This window comes from Perna viridis, chromosome 12 (assembly GCF_037379345.1).
Source record: "Perna viridis isolate PV_CMFRI_1.1 ecotype Kerala chromosome 12, ASM3737934v1, whole genome shotgun sequence".
Taxonomy (NCBI): Eukaryota; Metazoa; Mollusca; class Bivalvia; order Mytilida; family Mytilidae; genus Perna; species Perna viridis.
In genome coordinates, this window is record NC_142456.1 from 10,076,953 (window position 1) to 10,092,204 (window position 15,252).

General features: G+C 32.2%; 1 protein-coding gene across 14 annotated transcripts in view; it reads left to right on the forward strand.

Annotated features, from left to right (window-relative positions):
• Window positions 1-15,252, forward strand: part of LOC148601137 (uncharacterized) — a 62,090-nt gene that overhangs the window by 25,472 nt on the left and 21,366 nt on the right. For 12 of the 14 annotated variants that reach the window (XM_088556155.1, XM_088556166.1, XM_088556169.1 and 9 more), the window contains 11 exons: window positions 769-780; window positions 2,759-2,785; window positions 4,618-4,735; window positions 6,732-7,320; window positions 8,150-8,342; window positions 8,775-8,926; window positions 10,934-10,994; window positions 11,375-11,534; window positions 12,792-12,954; window positions 14,220-14,368; window positions 15,036-15,092. In XM_088556155.1, coding sequence (XP_088412281.1) covers window positions 769-780; window positions 2,759-2,785; window positions 4,618-4,735; window positions 6,732-7,320; window positions 8,150-8,342; window positions 8,775-8,926; window positions 10,934-10,994; window positions 11,375-11,534; window positions 12,792-12,954; window positions 14,220-14,368; window positions 15,036-15,092 — 1,681 coding nt within the window. The remainder of the gene's footprint in view (window positions 1-768; window positions 781-2,758; window positions 2,786-4,617; window positions 4,736-6,731; window positions 7,321-8,149; window positions 8,343-8,774; window positions 8,927-10,933; window positions 10,995-11,374; window positions 11,535-12,791; window positions 12,955-14,219; window positions 14,369-15,035; window positions 15,093-15,252) is intronic. The other 2 variants (XM_088556167.1, XM_088556168.1) reach the window with 2 other exon arrangements.

A 15,252-nucleotide genomic window follows, 5' to 3' on the forward strand; every position in this document is an offset into this window, starting at 1 on the left:
ATACTAATACATGTATGTGACTCATCCCTATAAATATATGTATCAAATAGTTTTTTAGCAATGTGTACAAAAGGTATGTGTTTGTGTGTATGTTAATTGATTTGTGAAATATCTGAAAATTTATATCTGAAGGTTCTCCTTAGAGTCTCCAGTAGGAGTCAACAGGGGAAGTGTTGTCTGCTCTTCATGACAATCCCTTTTCTAGTGATACATAAATATGAGTTATTTTTTTAGATTTAAATCTGCTGTTTTTTTCTTGGCTGTTCAATTACAGATTTAGCACACAAATGTATTTTGTGAACCAACAAAGATTTGAATAAAGAACAGTAATTACATCTATGAGAGAGTTAAATACTGTTGTTTATGTTAGATTTAAAAGCATCGTCTTATACATACATGTATAATGTACATTTGTACATGTACTGCTACATGTAGTTGTACTCTTATTGTCTTGGCAGGTCCTATTTCCATATCTTAATGCATTCATCCTCAACATTAATTTATGCTCACTCAAGGAACTGGTATAATTGTTTCTTGGGCAAATTGAATGCAGGGTGCAGGGTAATTTTATATTTCATTGAAGGCCCAAAAGACTGATTTATTCTTTTTTTTTAGTCTGGTGGAGTTGTAATTTCCTCTACACAATCTCTGATTCCAATTTCTTCTATTGGTATTATACGTATACTTAAGTTCTAATTTTCCGAATGGATAGACTAGTACATGTATGTATGAATATTTGTATATATTCTGTATGACTTAATTTTACAGTGGAAACTTGGGGTAAGATATTGTCATTAATACATTATATACTGTATGTTTATGTAATGTTTATTTACATATATTTAATCTAATTGTACTTTACTAAAACAACAGGTTTGACCAACGAAATGCTTGATAAAAATATTTTTAAGAACTAGGCTTTTGGTCTGTAGCTACTTCACTTGTTTTGATCTGTATGCATGTTTTAACATAACTTGGGAAGAAGTTTAGTTTTTTGAAATTCATTTTTGTGAGTCTGCAAATTTGTTAGGTGAAAAAAAAAAGTCAATAAATGGGAAGGTAGAATGGGTCTGTCACTCAAAAATGGTCATTTTTGTCAATTTTGGCCATTTTTTGCTAGAGGTAGAGTTCAACAGGAGCAAGACGGATACCAAAGCACATTTATCCCATAGCTTGTACCCTGTGAAGGCCACCGAAGCCAAATGAGGTTCAGTACAGTCAAAAGTGAGAGGTCAGGATTCTCCTGAAGGGTCACTTGTGTGAAAAATGTGGATTTTTTTTCCCAATTTTCAGCCTTACTTTTGCTTAAAACCAAAAGTAGTTTATACAAGGGGTTGACATACTAATGGTGGTGAGAGACATCATTCTTATTCAGATTCCAGACAAAATAAAGAACTATGAATTCAGTCTGTTGTGGCTAGGGGCAAAATAAAAGAACCTTACTCCATCACAAATTTCACTTTTTTTTGTAGTGGAAACTCATGACCTCTTTTTTCAGCTCTCAAGTCATTATTTTTTTAACAAACTCTATTTGAAATAGCCTCATTTTAAAGCACTGTCACACTGCTTACAGATGGAAACAAATTGTGCTTTCCAGAACTAAGATTAACACTGTGTTTTTATACATTAAAATTCTAAAGTATGTTCATTCAAGGTCATCTTGGAGAAAAACTTGGAAATTTTATCTACTAGAAATTTAGTATGATCTACCTTAATTGGTTTCTCTTTCAAATGAGTTTGGTCAACATCAACGAAGTAAAAAAGGAAGAGGTATAGTCTTAATTGTCATGATCACATACTTAAGTATCTTAATTATCTCCCTTTTGGTGTAACAGTTCCCAAAAAATGTTGATAGAATATTGAATTACAATAAACAGTCATGTAGCAAGTCTTTAAACTTATCTAACAAATTACACCTGCCTTACCTTTTAGTTGCTTTGGTTAAGGACAATATATTTCAATCCTCAGACCTTTGGAATCTGATCCAATAAGGACATAATTTATAACTTGGTATATAATTGACTTGTAATTCCTTGTAAATCATATTGTATGGGTAACAAAAAATGACAAGAAAAAATGAATATCTTTAATTTGTTTAAAATTAACAGCATGTTTTGAACATGTATGTCAAATGGTTTAACACATGTACATATGCTACACATGTACATGTATGTAATACCTGAACCATTGGTGAAACTTGTTGTTTTGTCTTCATGTACATTAATACATGTATTTTGTCTTCATGAATGTTTTTTTTATCATTGCATGTGTTTATTTATTTATTATTTGTTTTAATTATTGGTATACAGTTACATGCACATGTATAAAGGGACAATATGGTTTCATTTAGTATCAGTGAGTAGGCAGTATATTGGAATCACCTTGTCTGTCTGTTTATCACAATTTTCCAAATGCATGATTTAACACTGAGTGTCCCCTGTATTGGACAGTGGATTCTTTTTCAAAGACCTTTAGTTGTACATATTCTGCCAGATGTATTTTCTGAAATGAGTACCGGGTAGATATTTTGAAGCCCTTAAATTTACATCATGTAATTTTCACTGGTGCTAATTTTTTTTTTATGAGCGTTGAGGTAAATATTTTTATTTATCCATTTTTTGTAAATGTTGTGAAAATTGCCCGCTCTAAGATTACATGTATATAGCCCATGTTCTAATAGAAAATATTACGTGTACATTTATTTAACCTGGAAATCATACATCAGTTAGTTGTTTCATCTTCTATCACACATTTTCAGGTTACTGTTTAATTTTCTACGTGTAATGTAGGTTTAATTATAGTCTTATTTACTTTATAATATATGTTTACTGATTAAATCAATTTCTGTAACAAATCTATATTTACACCAGTCACAGGTGATTGAGGACAGTGTCAACTAAACTACAATTTAGGTCACATTTCTTGGAATACAGTTCCATGTAAGAATTAAGCAGGTCCTATACATTTGTATTAACACTGATGTGACTACAACAAATATGAAAAACATTTGCTAGGCATTTTCTCATTCTTGGCAAAGGCTGCACAATTAGCTGACAAAACTTCGGGAGTATAATTTAGATGATTTTTGCATAATTCAATGCAGCAATTACATTGATGTTGCATTTTAACTGCAAATTCTGAAATGTTTTTAATTAATCTGTGCTTAAGGAATTAAAACAATGCCTTTGTGACTGCAAATTGCCTTAATTACAATGTAGCTCAAGAAACAAAGACTCATGAATTGAAGTATCATTTTTGAAGACAAAGCAGAAATTATACACAGTCAAATGTGCCACACATGAGAATCATATGGTTGTTTTATAAATCATGTGCGATATGATTAACATATGTTTAACGTTACATATGATAATATATTTGCACCTCAATAATTACATTTGACAATCATTCATATGATAATCATATGACTATCATACATAAATGATTATATGATTATTATGCGTCTCCAGCAACATGTGATTATTACATGTATATGTGGTGACATTTGGCTATGTACCGCAAGTTTCCTGTCCTTAAGTGCCTGTGATACCAATCTATTTATCTTAAATTAATTTCAATATTTCCTGAAGTTTTTATCACCAGTAATCCATTACTGCAAGTGGTTGATATATACAAATCCCAATTACAATTCATGAATTGAATAATTTTTCCAAATTCTTACCTGAAATCTTTCTGCTAATAAAAAATGTAATATCCCCTCATACTTAGACTTTTTTCATGTACAAAAATATGAATGGAAAACAAACTTCATCCCTAATGTAATCATGCATGAAATCGCTGAACATATTTGCAGTAAAAGTGCATGTTGATGTTGTATTATCAAAAATGGTTTGATTTATTCTACATGTTACAATATTTTCATCTTAGACATAATGCCAACAGCAAAACACCACCGAAATCACACTACCGTTTTCGAAAATTCATGGTTAATTTGTAAAATCTGGCATGTTGGTGGCATGTTTATATTAAATCATTCGTGTTTTTTTTTGGTGAATTTATCTTTTTCAATGTGTTTTTTTTTGTGTGTGGAATATTTTCATCATTTATGGATATATATTTTATCTAATGTTTTGAAAAATGGGAATTATTTTGTTGTGAAATGTTTATCTAAAAAAGATGATGGTAGTTCAAAGGATTTAATTTAACCTATAAAATGCTAGAATTTGAAAACCTTCATTTCCATCTGTGAAACTTCTTATGGAATTTCTTGAAGGTTTGGAAGTGTATCTTGGATCGTTTATGTCATTAAGGTGTGTTGTTTTGCTAACTTTCAATCAAATTTCATAATATATTTCCAACAGATGGGCATTTACAAATATTGTTTTTTCCATGTTGAATCTTTCTAGCAAACTACTTCATGCTATCAGCCAGTGATTTTTAGTTCTTCCAGATGAAGTATAATTGTTTACAATTTTTGAATAAACATTGCACAGAAAATAGAAGTATTTGCACTTAGACATTTCTATTTTGAGTTTTCGTGATTTGATAATAAATTGTGATTCTGTGTTTTTACAGTGTAACTCAATATCAGTTTTTTTCTATCACTAGATAAGAAAGTCACAAATAATTGAAAAAAAGAAACAATAATGTATTTTACAGAAAAGGGTTGGCTCGACCAAGATATGCTGGAGATTCAGAAGCAAATAGCCATGATCCTAGTTCATCTGAAGTCACGGAAGGAAGCAGTCGGGATGGGACACTGGAAAGCACAGATGATGTAAGATTTATTTACTATCATTTATGAAACAAAATGAAATTGTTGTTTATTCATGTCATTGCTTTCAACACTTGAAGTGAAAAAAAAAACAGTTAAGTTTATCTTAATGAGAAACATGCATAAATTTGCACTTGAAAATTCAGGAAAAAATACTTGTTTTTAATTTCATTACAAGTACCTTTCTGTTTTTTTTTGTTTTTGTCTATTGAATTCAAGAAAGCTATGAAGGCTTATGTGCAATCAAATGTTTGTTTTTCAAACAGTTAATGACACTATTTATATTCCCGTCTTTTGTCCTATACTATCTAGGTATTATAGTATACTAGTGTCTGTCAATTGTCCGTCATATACACTTCACTCAATAACTAAAAAATGCTGCCATTAATTTTTGTGAAAATTTGGTGAATTTTTTTCTTTTGATTGATGTGAGCTCTCTGTCGATTTTAATAAATTTCCAATTTTTTGGTTTTGAGTTATGGGATACACAGGCAAATATTTTTCACGTGAAATTCATGTTAATCGAGCTTCACGTGAAATTTATATGAAATTCACATGAAATTAACATGATTTTCATGTGAAATTCATTAAACACAAATTTCATGTGAACATTTCTTGTGAAACATTGTTGAATAGTTTATTTTAACTAGTATAAGGTTTGTTTTGATTTTTTGTATTTTGTATTTTTATTTTTCAGTAATTTAATGGGACTTAATTCATACAAATATGGGACAATTTCCTGTTTTTTGACATAAAATAGAATACTTCAATTGAATGCCAAGACATTGTGAATTGCATGTTTCTTTTGATATTTTTATCATAGCCTACAGATACAGAAACAAAATTCTGGGATCTATAGAAAGCATTTTGTACTTCCATCTGTGCTTGTCTGTTCATGCTATCTTGTAAAAGTTTTATTGCAAGTATTTACGTTTATTGGCCACTTTCATTCTGGGTAGAATATTATCTGTGTCATACATGTATTCACAATCAAAATTCAGAGCTGTTATTGTATTTATACTGCAACCTAATAATTCTTTTATCCAGTTCAATTTTTTTACGATGGGTTTATTACATTTCATCCTTACTAGGGGCCCCGATAGTGACACTACCAAAACAAGTTGTTAATGCATGGGTGAAAAGTAGGTAGAGACAAAGTATGTGTTATATACTATCAAAGACTATATAGAATAAATAGATAATGATATACTGTCAATGCATATTGGTTGTTTAAAAAGACCGATTGCAGTAAAATTCTTATTTTATCAGTTTAAAGTAAATATGTCGATTCTATTGCATTTTTAATGGTGAAGTACAATACTTTTCTTGTATTTTTTTCAGTACACTTAGTCTGGATCAGTTAATTGATTTGTGATTCTTCATGATATTCAATATTTTGTTTATTTGATAGTAGTCAGATAATCATGAGTGCAGATTACACATGTACAGTTACATCATTTATAATGTTACTAATTTTAATTTTGATCTCTTGTAGTAGATTATATGAATGATTTTTTTATTTTTACCATGGAAATGAAGATTTACAAAACACAATCGAAGATCAAAACAAACCAACATATTGTCTTTTATTCATGGATACCAATTTTCGTGGATTATGGAAGGAACATAAGTTTGTGGATTCTTTTATTTTTTGATTTTTCAGTATACACTACAATGGAGATATCCTTTTTGTTGTAAACCAAATTTTATGGAATGACCTACCCACAAAAACCGTGAAAATTGATACCCCACAAACAATAGTACTACTTTCACAGTTCTTACGATGCGATGAAGTGAAGTCAAAATTGTATTAGTTTTTTAACAGGACTGACTGAATTTCTGTGCCAATAAACATATATAATTCCAGTCAGTCCAGTTAGAAAACCAATGCAATTTTGACTTATTATAATAGCATTTGTGACAATATATTAGATGAAAGTTCTTAAATGAAAAAAAGATATGTAAATGTTATGATAAGTAACTGATTTATTTTTTTTAGAGAGGTTTAGATGCTGATGTAGAATATGACAGTGACAGTAGCGGAATCTATGAACCCATAGATCCGGAAAAGAGAAAAATAACTGAAAACAGACGGTCGGACATACCACCAGAACTTCCAGCTGATAGAAAGAAGAAAAAAGACAAAGACAAACAGGGGAAAACATTTGGCTCTAAACTAAAACAAATGTATAAATCAAAATCCAAAGATGGTCAAAAGGAGGGTAAAAAGAGCAAACTAAAACATGTGACCTCTGACTCTGCCCTCCAAAGTCAAGGGTCATCAGGCATGCTCAATAAACTTGGAAAATTATACAAACGTGTGAAATCTGACAATAAATTCCAAAATGAACAGGAAGAGATTGTGCTTTCTAGTAGTGATTATGATGCAAGTGATACTAATCCAATTGATGAAAATATAGACGAAGAAAGTGATGGAATTACTATGGGAGATATTGACTATATTGATGCTACATCTACCATAGAAGGGGCTGTACCTCCTCCTTTACCAAAGGTTGAAATGGAACCACCACTGCCACCAAAGCCTAGTAAAGAGGAACCCCCTGCACCCCCTCCACCAAGAAATTCAGGTATAAACATATACAAATTATATACCCTATTCAAAGAAGGAGGTATATTGTTTTTCATCATGGCTGCTTGCTATTCTTGGTATGCAACATAAAATGTATAGAGAGAAGTCCCAAATAAGTACATGTACCTTATCTACATGCTGTGTAATTGATACCTTGGAAATGTTTATGTACATGTACATAGTTACATATTTTTCCAACCTATTATGGACAGTTTCAAATTATGGCCTCACAATATTTGCTGTACAAGTTAAATTATAAGTTTGATACTGCATTTACCAATGTCTCATTTGTGGCATGTGTACTTCCTGTGATTTGGTATATTTTTTCTATTATTGGTGGCAAATGGGAACATGTTTCATCAGTTGTCTCAGCAAGTACAAAACATAATATTTGGTATGCAACTTTAATTAGGGTCTCTTACTCCCCTTACTAATTTCAGATATTGACATTTTTTACTTTGATAATTACTACAATGTAGGTGTATTTTTCAAACATTTAAGGAAATGTTATCAATTTCCACACCTTTTTTGAAACCATCAGAATTTATTTTGTTATTCAGCTACCAGTGCTTTCAAAAGATGGCGGTAGGCAGAAATTAATGTCCACCTGCTACATCTGAATTTTTGACTCCAAATTTACCAAATTTTGCATTGAAGTAAATGTTGGGGCAGCCACCTACTTGCAGAGTTATAGACTCTACTCCTTTAACTTTTTGAAAGCCCTGAGCTTCAATATTAGATAACAGTGTACATAACCTCAAAGGCTTTATTGAAGAATCCTTATTGTCAAGTTGCTTTTTTCAGCATTACTTTAATATTTTTTTCAGCTACAGTTGCCATAGTAGAACCACCAGAGTCTGCTGCTCCACCACCTCTACCACCTAGACTCAGTATAGGTCCTAACTCCATTCCAGATGATGATCTCTTGAGTTCCCCACCTCTGCCACCAAAAAGATTGTCTATGACATTAGATCTGGATACCATTGTACCTATATCTTTAGGCAATAAAGCTAATGATGGGTATGCATATATTTATAATTTTATTGGGTTTTTGATCATTCAGGATTAAAATACCTTATGTCAATGTTTTATGAATTTCCATACTTTTTCTAGACACTACACAAAAATATAGTCAAAATTTAATTCCTTTTGTATCACTTAATAACTCTTTTAGCACAGTAAATAGGTTTCTGGCAATTATTCAGCTTAATGATTCTTCTGCAAATAAAATTAAGATCTCTCAGTGTCTGGGGGTACATCTGTGTTGGTATCAAATGCAAAAAAATACTAGTTTCTATTGTAATAGACCACAAACAAAATATGCAATCCTATCATGAATTTTGTTTTTGTCTTCATGCTTAATGAAAAAAAAAAGTAGAAATAGTCACCATACTAAGTGAGTGTGAAGATATGCCCCATAACTAAATATAAATCCCTATATTTATTTAACAGGAAGGCATGGCCAGTTACAAGAGACAGCTATCTCCATGGTCACCATGTCAACAATACATCAGATACAAGGGTTAATGATGCTGCTGGAGAGAGCAACTCTGATGATGTTCCCCCTCCCAGACCCAGCCCTCCTGTCCAGAGGAGGAAGAAAGGTAAAATTGACTTTTTCACTCTTAAGGGATATGTAAATGTCAATGTCAATTGTTTTAACAGTTTTTTTTATATCTGTGCAGTTGCAATGGTTTGGTTTCTTTTTAGAAATGATCCGTTTTGTTATAGTTGTTATAGAGGCTATTATAAATTTTATAGAAACAAATACTTTGTATAATCTGTCCACACAAGAACTATTGTGGCTACTATGGAAGTGAGAGGTTATAAAACCTGGTTTAACCAACCATTTCACTTTGAAATGCTTGTACATAGTGGCTTATTTCATGTTCCAGTGTATCCTTCATTTTAGTACCATTTAAGTAGCAGTCTTAGTAAGAATCATGCAAAATCTGAAAAATGTGATACACCCCAAAAAAGGCTACATACTTTAATTTTTGTAATTAAATTGTTTTATGGGTCTATACTATGAAATGTATAATAATTCATTTAAATCTGCTCTTAGGAGATAATGAACATTGTAAATGCAATAGATTCTATTGTACTTGAGCGTCATTTACAGAGTTATCTCCCTTAATCTTGAAATCTAGAGTGCGTTCTATATATTTTTTATCTCCTAAGAACAACGGTTACATGAAAAACTGAATGTTATTTTCTGTTTACTATGGCAATTCAAACAAAATATTAAAAATAAAAAATATGTAGGCTTTTTTACACATGAATCACATTTTACATGATTCTTAGCAGGAGTGCTACTTAATATCTCCCTTGTAGATTTGTGTTTATAAGTTCAGTCATTTTGTTTCCTTTAATTATACCCTTTTATAAACTTCAAGAATTTCTAGTTTTTTCTTTTTGTTTTATTACCTAAAATTAAATACTATTGTAAGTGACCTGTGAACAATGCAAGCAACATTGATCAATATGTCACAAACATATGAAAAAGAAGATTACTTTTGAATATGTTGTCTGGGTTTGGACAGAGATTAAGATGTCCTTCTGGAAGAGTAATTAAGGGAACCAAGGTTTTAGCGGTAATCAAAAGAATGTAATCCAGGGACAAAGACCAGACATATACAACAAAGAACATAAAGTAACTAAAATCATACATGCAAAGTAATAAAAGCAAATGAGCAGCTCAGACTCCACTTAAAACTGGCAGCGTGGACCAGGTGCACCGGTAGGGTGAGCTTGCTCTGCTTTTGTAGAAACTTCCGTCGAGTTGCTCATAAAAAGTCTAGTCTAGGGTAGTAGAAAGAGGAAAAGAAAATGATGAAACGTTGAACAAATCAAGGTATTGATATCTTAGGAACCTTTTTGGTAGAACATGGTTTGTTTTGTACATTTTGTGCAGGCATGTACAATTATAATCTGAGTATCTTTTGTTGATTTCCAAAAAAGTAGTACCGGGTAAGTGAAAAATTTTTCAAAAGACGAAACGAAATAATGGAATTGTTTCCTACTGCTAGTAAGAAAAAAATGGGTAGGTAGGTAGGTAGGGAAATTATTTTATTTTTCAAAAATGTTGTACATCAAGTTAATGGGGAAGCAATCTAGACTTTAACAAAAATGGCCATCAAATCTTAGAACTATCAAATTTAGGATTAATCTAGGGCTGTAGCTTAGAACACGATGTATGGTGGTACGGGACAGTTCATTTAGATGTTAATATGTAGGATAGAGGATCAAATTAATGATGCATGTCACAACAAATCAATATCTAAATGAACTGTCCCGTACCACCATACATCATGTACTAAGTTACAGCCCTAGATTAATCCTACGAGTAGGAATGACCTGGCCAGCAAAAGCTATATTTTTATATAGCCTAGTTGGCCAATTGGTCTAGGGCGCTGGACTTTGTGTAGGCGGTGTTGCCATAGATGTCACAGCAGTATGAGTTCGAGTCCCGCGGAGGGAACGACCAAAAATTTGCATCGCAAATTTGACAGTTCTAACATCGTTGGGAATTTTTCAGACCTTTCTATATATATATTATATAATATTAGTATAATTAATGGTATAATTATCCACATAAATTGCATTTTTAGGTGAAAAAGATGACTACATCCAGCCCGATCCAGCATCAGATGGCAAGATTACAGTGAATGGGTTAGTTTTATGTTAGGAATAGCTCCTGTTTGATTTATGAGTACTGCTATGATTTTGTTATAGTTCCAGGAAAGACCAAGTTAACATCTTATATAATGAAATAAAAGAACATGGCAAACAAAATTCTGTGGACGATAATTTAGATTAAGATTTACATTCAGTAATCTATCTATGATCCTAAAATAATATTTCATTTAGCGGATGCCAAAGATGATACCTACCAAGGCCTATAATATCACATGATGAGAGTAAGGATATCTTGTTTGGAGTTTGAGAAGTTTAAAATGAACCTTAACAAAACAGGAATCAAATCACACAAATTAATTCAGTCTTTTAAATGATCTGTTAAGAAAAGTACATTACCAGTTAATATTTTCCAGTAAACAACCTTTGGAGAAAAGACCGTCATCGGGATACCTTCGTTTTGGTGACGTTTTGGGTGAATCCAGTACAGACATTCCAGCGCCATTCAGTCATCTATACAAATACAAAAACCAGTTACAGGACGATGATGAAGATAACAGGCTCTATATAGATCTGGTTTGTATTCAAGAGAATTAGTCAACTAAGAATAATGTTTTGGAATGTCAGGTCCTCCCTTGTCTTTTTTTTTTTTGGTGGGGGTGCTGATATTGAAATATATTGTATCATACAAGACTTATTTGATGATGAGGGTTGGGGGGTGTTTTTTTGACTAGTGTAAAATTGTTGATTTTGAGACACTAATGTTTACATATTGTTTTGGTGTTTTTAATTTTGGCAGATGCTACGTGGTGTGCAGTAAGTAATTAATCCCTAGTTAAATACTTTGTAGATATACTTTGGTGTTTTTAGATAGACTATTTCAAATATGGCAAAATTAGCACACCATATAAAATGCTCTACTACATAAAGAGACCAACTGGTTCAAGTATTAGTTTCTAAAAGGCTCTAGGAAAGTTTATTAACCAGTAGACTATTCTTATTTCTGAGGCTTACATTAACCTTAGAACTATCACATGCTAGGTTGAGGAGAATAGTTCATTTTAACCAAAAAGCTTTTGCTTACTAATAAGTACAGAATAATTTCATGTTAAAATTTAGAGAAAAGCACAGAAATGTGCCACCCTAAACCAGGAATATTATTTACTGTTACAGATTTTTTTTAGGCCATACAAAAAAAATGCCTAAGTTCGCAGGCCACTTCTTAAAAAGATGCTTTTTTTTTTGGAGAAATTTCATCAAATTGAACAATTGTGTAAACATACAGGATGTTGAGAAGTTAAAATAAAATACTCCATGGCATTAAAACTTTATTGGAATATGAGATGTGGGAAGAAATAAAAGCCATCTCTCCGCAACAAGACAAACTTTCGTGATGATTCCATTAACTAACTAAAAGTCAATTCTGGACTGGATATGAAAATTTCCAGAACTGATATGAAATTTCCAGATTTTACCATAATAAAAATCACAGATGCGGGAGGGTTTTTAGGGATGCTGCGGGGCCTGAGAACCTAGCATATTTTTTTTAGCCTTACTGTTTATTTACTTCCAATTTTTCCAATTCAGCCCTTTACACAGGAGATGCCAGTGGTGTGATAGCATCCCCTTGTAAAAACCAGCAAGTGCTATTAAACTTGTCATTTGATTCCATTGTGACTATTAAGGTCAATATTTTATAGGTTAGCACCGCCTTTCAAAAATCCTGTATACTGTCTAGCAATTACCCCTTCCCTATTCTTCCTTGTACCTTATCCCTGAAATATGTAAAAAGTGTACTTGATTCTTATGTGGGGTTTTATTAAATTTTTCTAGACTGATGATCAACTGTATGGTAGAATGGACAGACGTTATACAACAAAGTTTGAATCAGAGCCTCTATATCAGATGTACAATAAGGACATAGTAACAAGAGCCAGTCGTAAACAACGGAACTCTGTCATGACCTGTACAGATAGCAGTGATGATGATGATTCAGGTAATTAGATAATGTATTCTACTTGCGGGATATGTACCAGCTGATCTTTCCATTTGATTGGTCAGCTTGATAGAGAATACAAGACCATATCCCTGGAGTAAGCTTGTGGTAAACTGGGTACTGTAAACCTGAACTGATTTTTAGTTCTTGGAAAAACAACAAATAAAAAAATTGAGCATTTCCTGAATTTTTGTGAAGTTCAACGGCTATAAGAAAAATATAACTTAATAGACAATGATTGAAAACGGTGCGTTCACGTTTCTCCAACAATTTATAATTAGACTAAAACAACATGATTCACAGTTTCTGCCATTAATCTGCTTTCGTGCAGTATTAAATTTGCTTTAAATTTTCTTTCAGTGAAAATATTTGTAACAGTTTAATTTTTGTGTTATGGAATTTGGCCCAAAAACAGAGAAAATTTCATGGTTTACAGTATATTGAAACAGATCTGAAAATTGATTGCTTTTTGAAAGTTGAGTTCAAAGGTTTATCTCATACCTATGTAGGAGGTCAGCATCGTATAGATCATGAAATTCAAGATCCATGTACATACAGATTTTGTTGTGTATGTAAGATGTTGATAGGGTGAACCTATTTGTTAGGAAAAAAGTAATGTAACTAAAACAGATAAAAGATATTAGTAGAAGACACTTCACTAGATTATAACTTTAATTTGGAATTTTCAAAGGGGTTATGTTCTCATATTGTCTTTATTCCTTTCACCTGATGATTGGGGGTTTTTAACAACCTTGAATACCAATACAGGCCTTTCACAGTGGATGATATTGGGTTAGTAGAACCGACTAGTGTTGGTGACAGAGCCCAGCCTTCGGGATACCTGGCCGAAGAACTCAGTCAGAGTATGTCCTGCTGTGTAGACGCTCTGACCTACTCCCAGACCCCACGTGGGTCTGGGAGCATTTCCCCACTCTAGCTGTCTACAGAAGAGTGTCCTTTTACCTATATTTGCCTACTATTTTATACCCCAATTTAACAAGTGTGTGGTTTATTGGAATCAACTTGTTCATTTATCATTTGGTCCAAATTAAGTCACAATTATCTTGAGTCCAAATGGATTGATTTCAAATTTTGGTATGTGGCTGTATACAGATGGGGCATAGGAATGTAAGCGATTTTGGTAATTGTATGGTATCAACTTCCTGTACTAGTGGGATTGTACTTCAAATGGTAATAGGTCCAGCATCTTGTTGGTTTCCTGCTACGTGAAAACAAAGTCTTATTTATTTCATTTATTTCCTCAGGGAATGATGGTATCTATGAAGCAGTGGAGGAATACATGGAACAGCCATCCATAAATGAATCTGTTCCTGACAAACCTAAAATGTCTACTTTGGAGATGTTTGGTAAAACTGGTTCTGCTGTTAGAGCTTTGTGGAGTGAGATGCCAGTGGTATGTCTCTTTTTCATGTTGTAAAGTCTCAGGGTAGAGTTCCATCCCAGGTTGAATCAAATCAATACTTTAAAATTGGTAGTCACATCTTCTGGACCAAGTATGCTGTAATTAGGGGATAGAGTGAGGACTGATTTGCTCAGAATCTGAATAATATAACTGAGTTTGGTGGCATGCCTACCTTCAGGATGTTGTTGCAGTGATTTAGCACAATGAAAATATGACTCGATGTGTAGCACAAAATGAATGGTGTGTTCATTTGGTCAATCATTCTCGTCCTGAAAGGCATGAAATATCTGCCATTGAACATTAAACCGTAATCAATCAATCAATCTTTTTTTCATTTTTTATAAAAAAAAAAAAACACTAACAAACAAAACTGAATGTTTACATATTTCTGGATATTTTAATTTTACAATTTTCTGCAGTGCATGTGCACTTATATTTTTGTAACAAATTTAAGTCTGTTAGTAGATATTATTGGATACTGCTAAAACAAGTTCCTAGATTTGTTTTAGGTCTGTGAAATTTAGAAAGTAAAAACAAAAGCCACTTTTATTGTATTTATAAAGAGAATGAAATTTCAATCTGCCAACCATACATGAAAAATGAAGAATTTAAGAAAAGAGTTATAGCTCTTGCTTGAGTTAGTACATCTCTATTTCAGGTGAAGGAAAGTGGTTTTCTAAATTCTATATCAAGCCAAGAAAGGAAAATTCAAGAGGTAATATTGATAGGTGTCAAACAGTTTTGTGTAAAATACAGGAAAATATATTTTTTTGTTGTTTTGTACACTACTTTTATCATAACATTTTGCTAAAGAGCAACCTCAAATTTTGAAAGTTAAGAAATTGCAGTGATATATTTGACAATAACCCATTGTT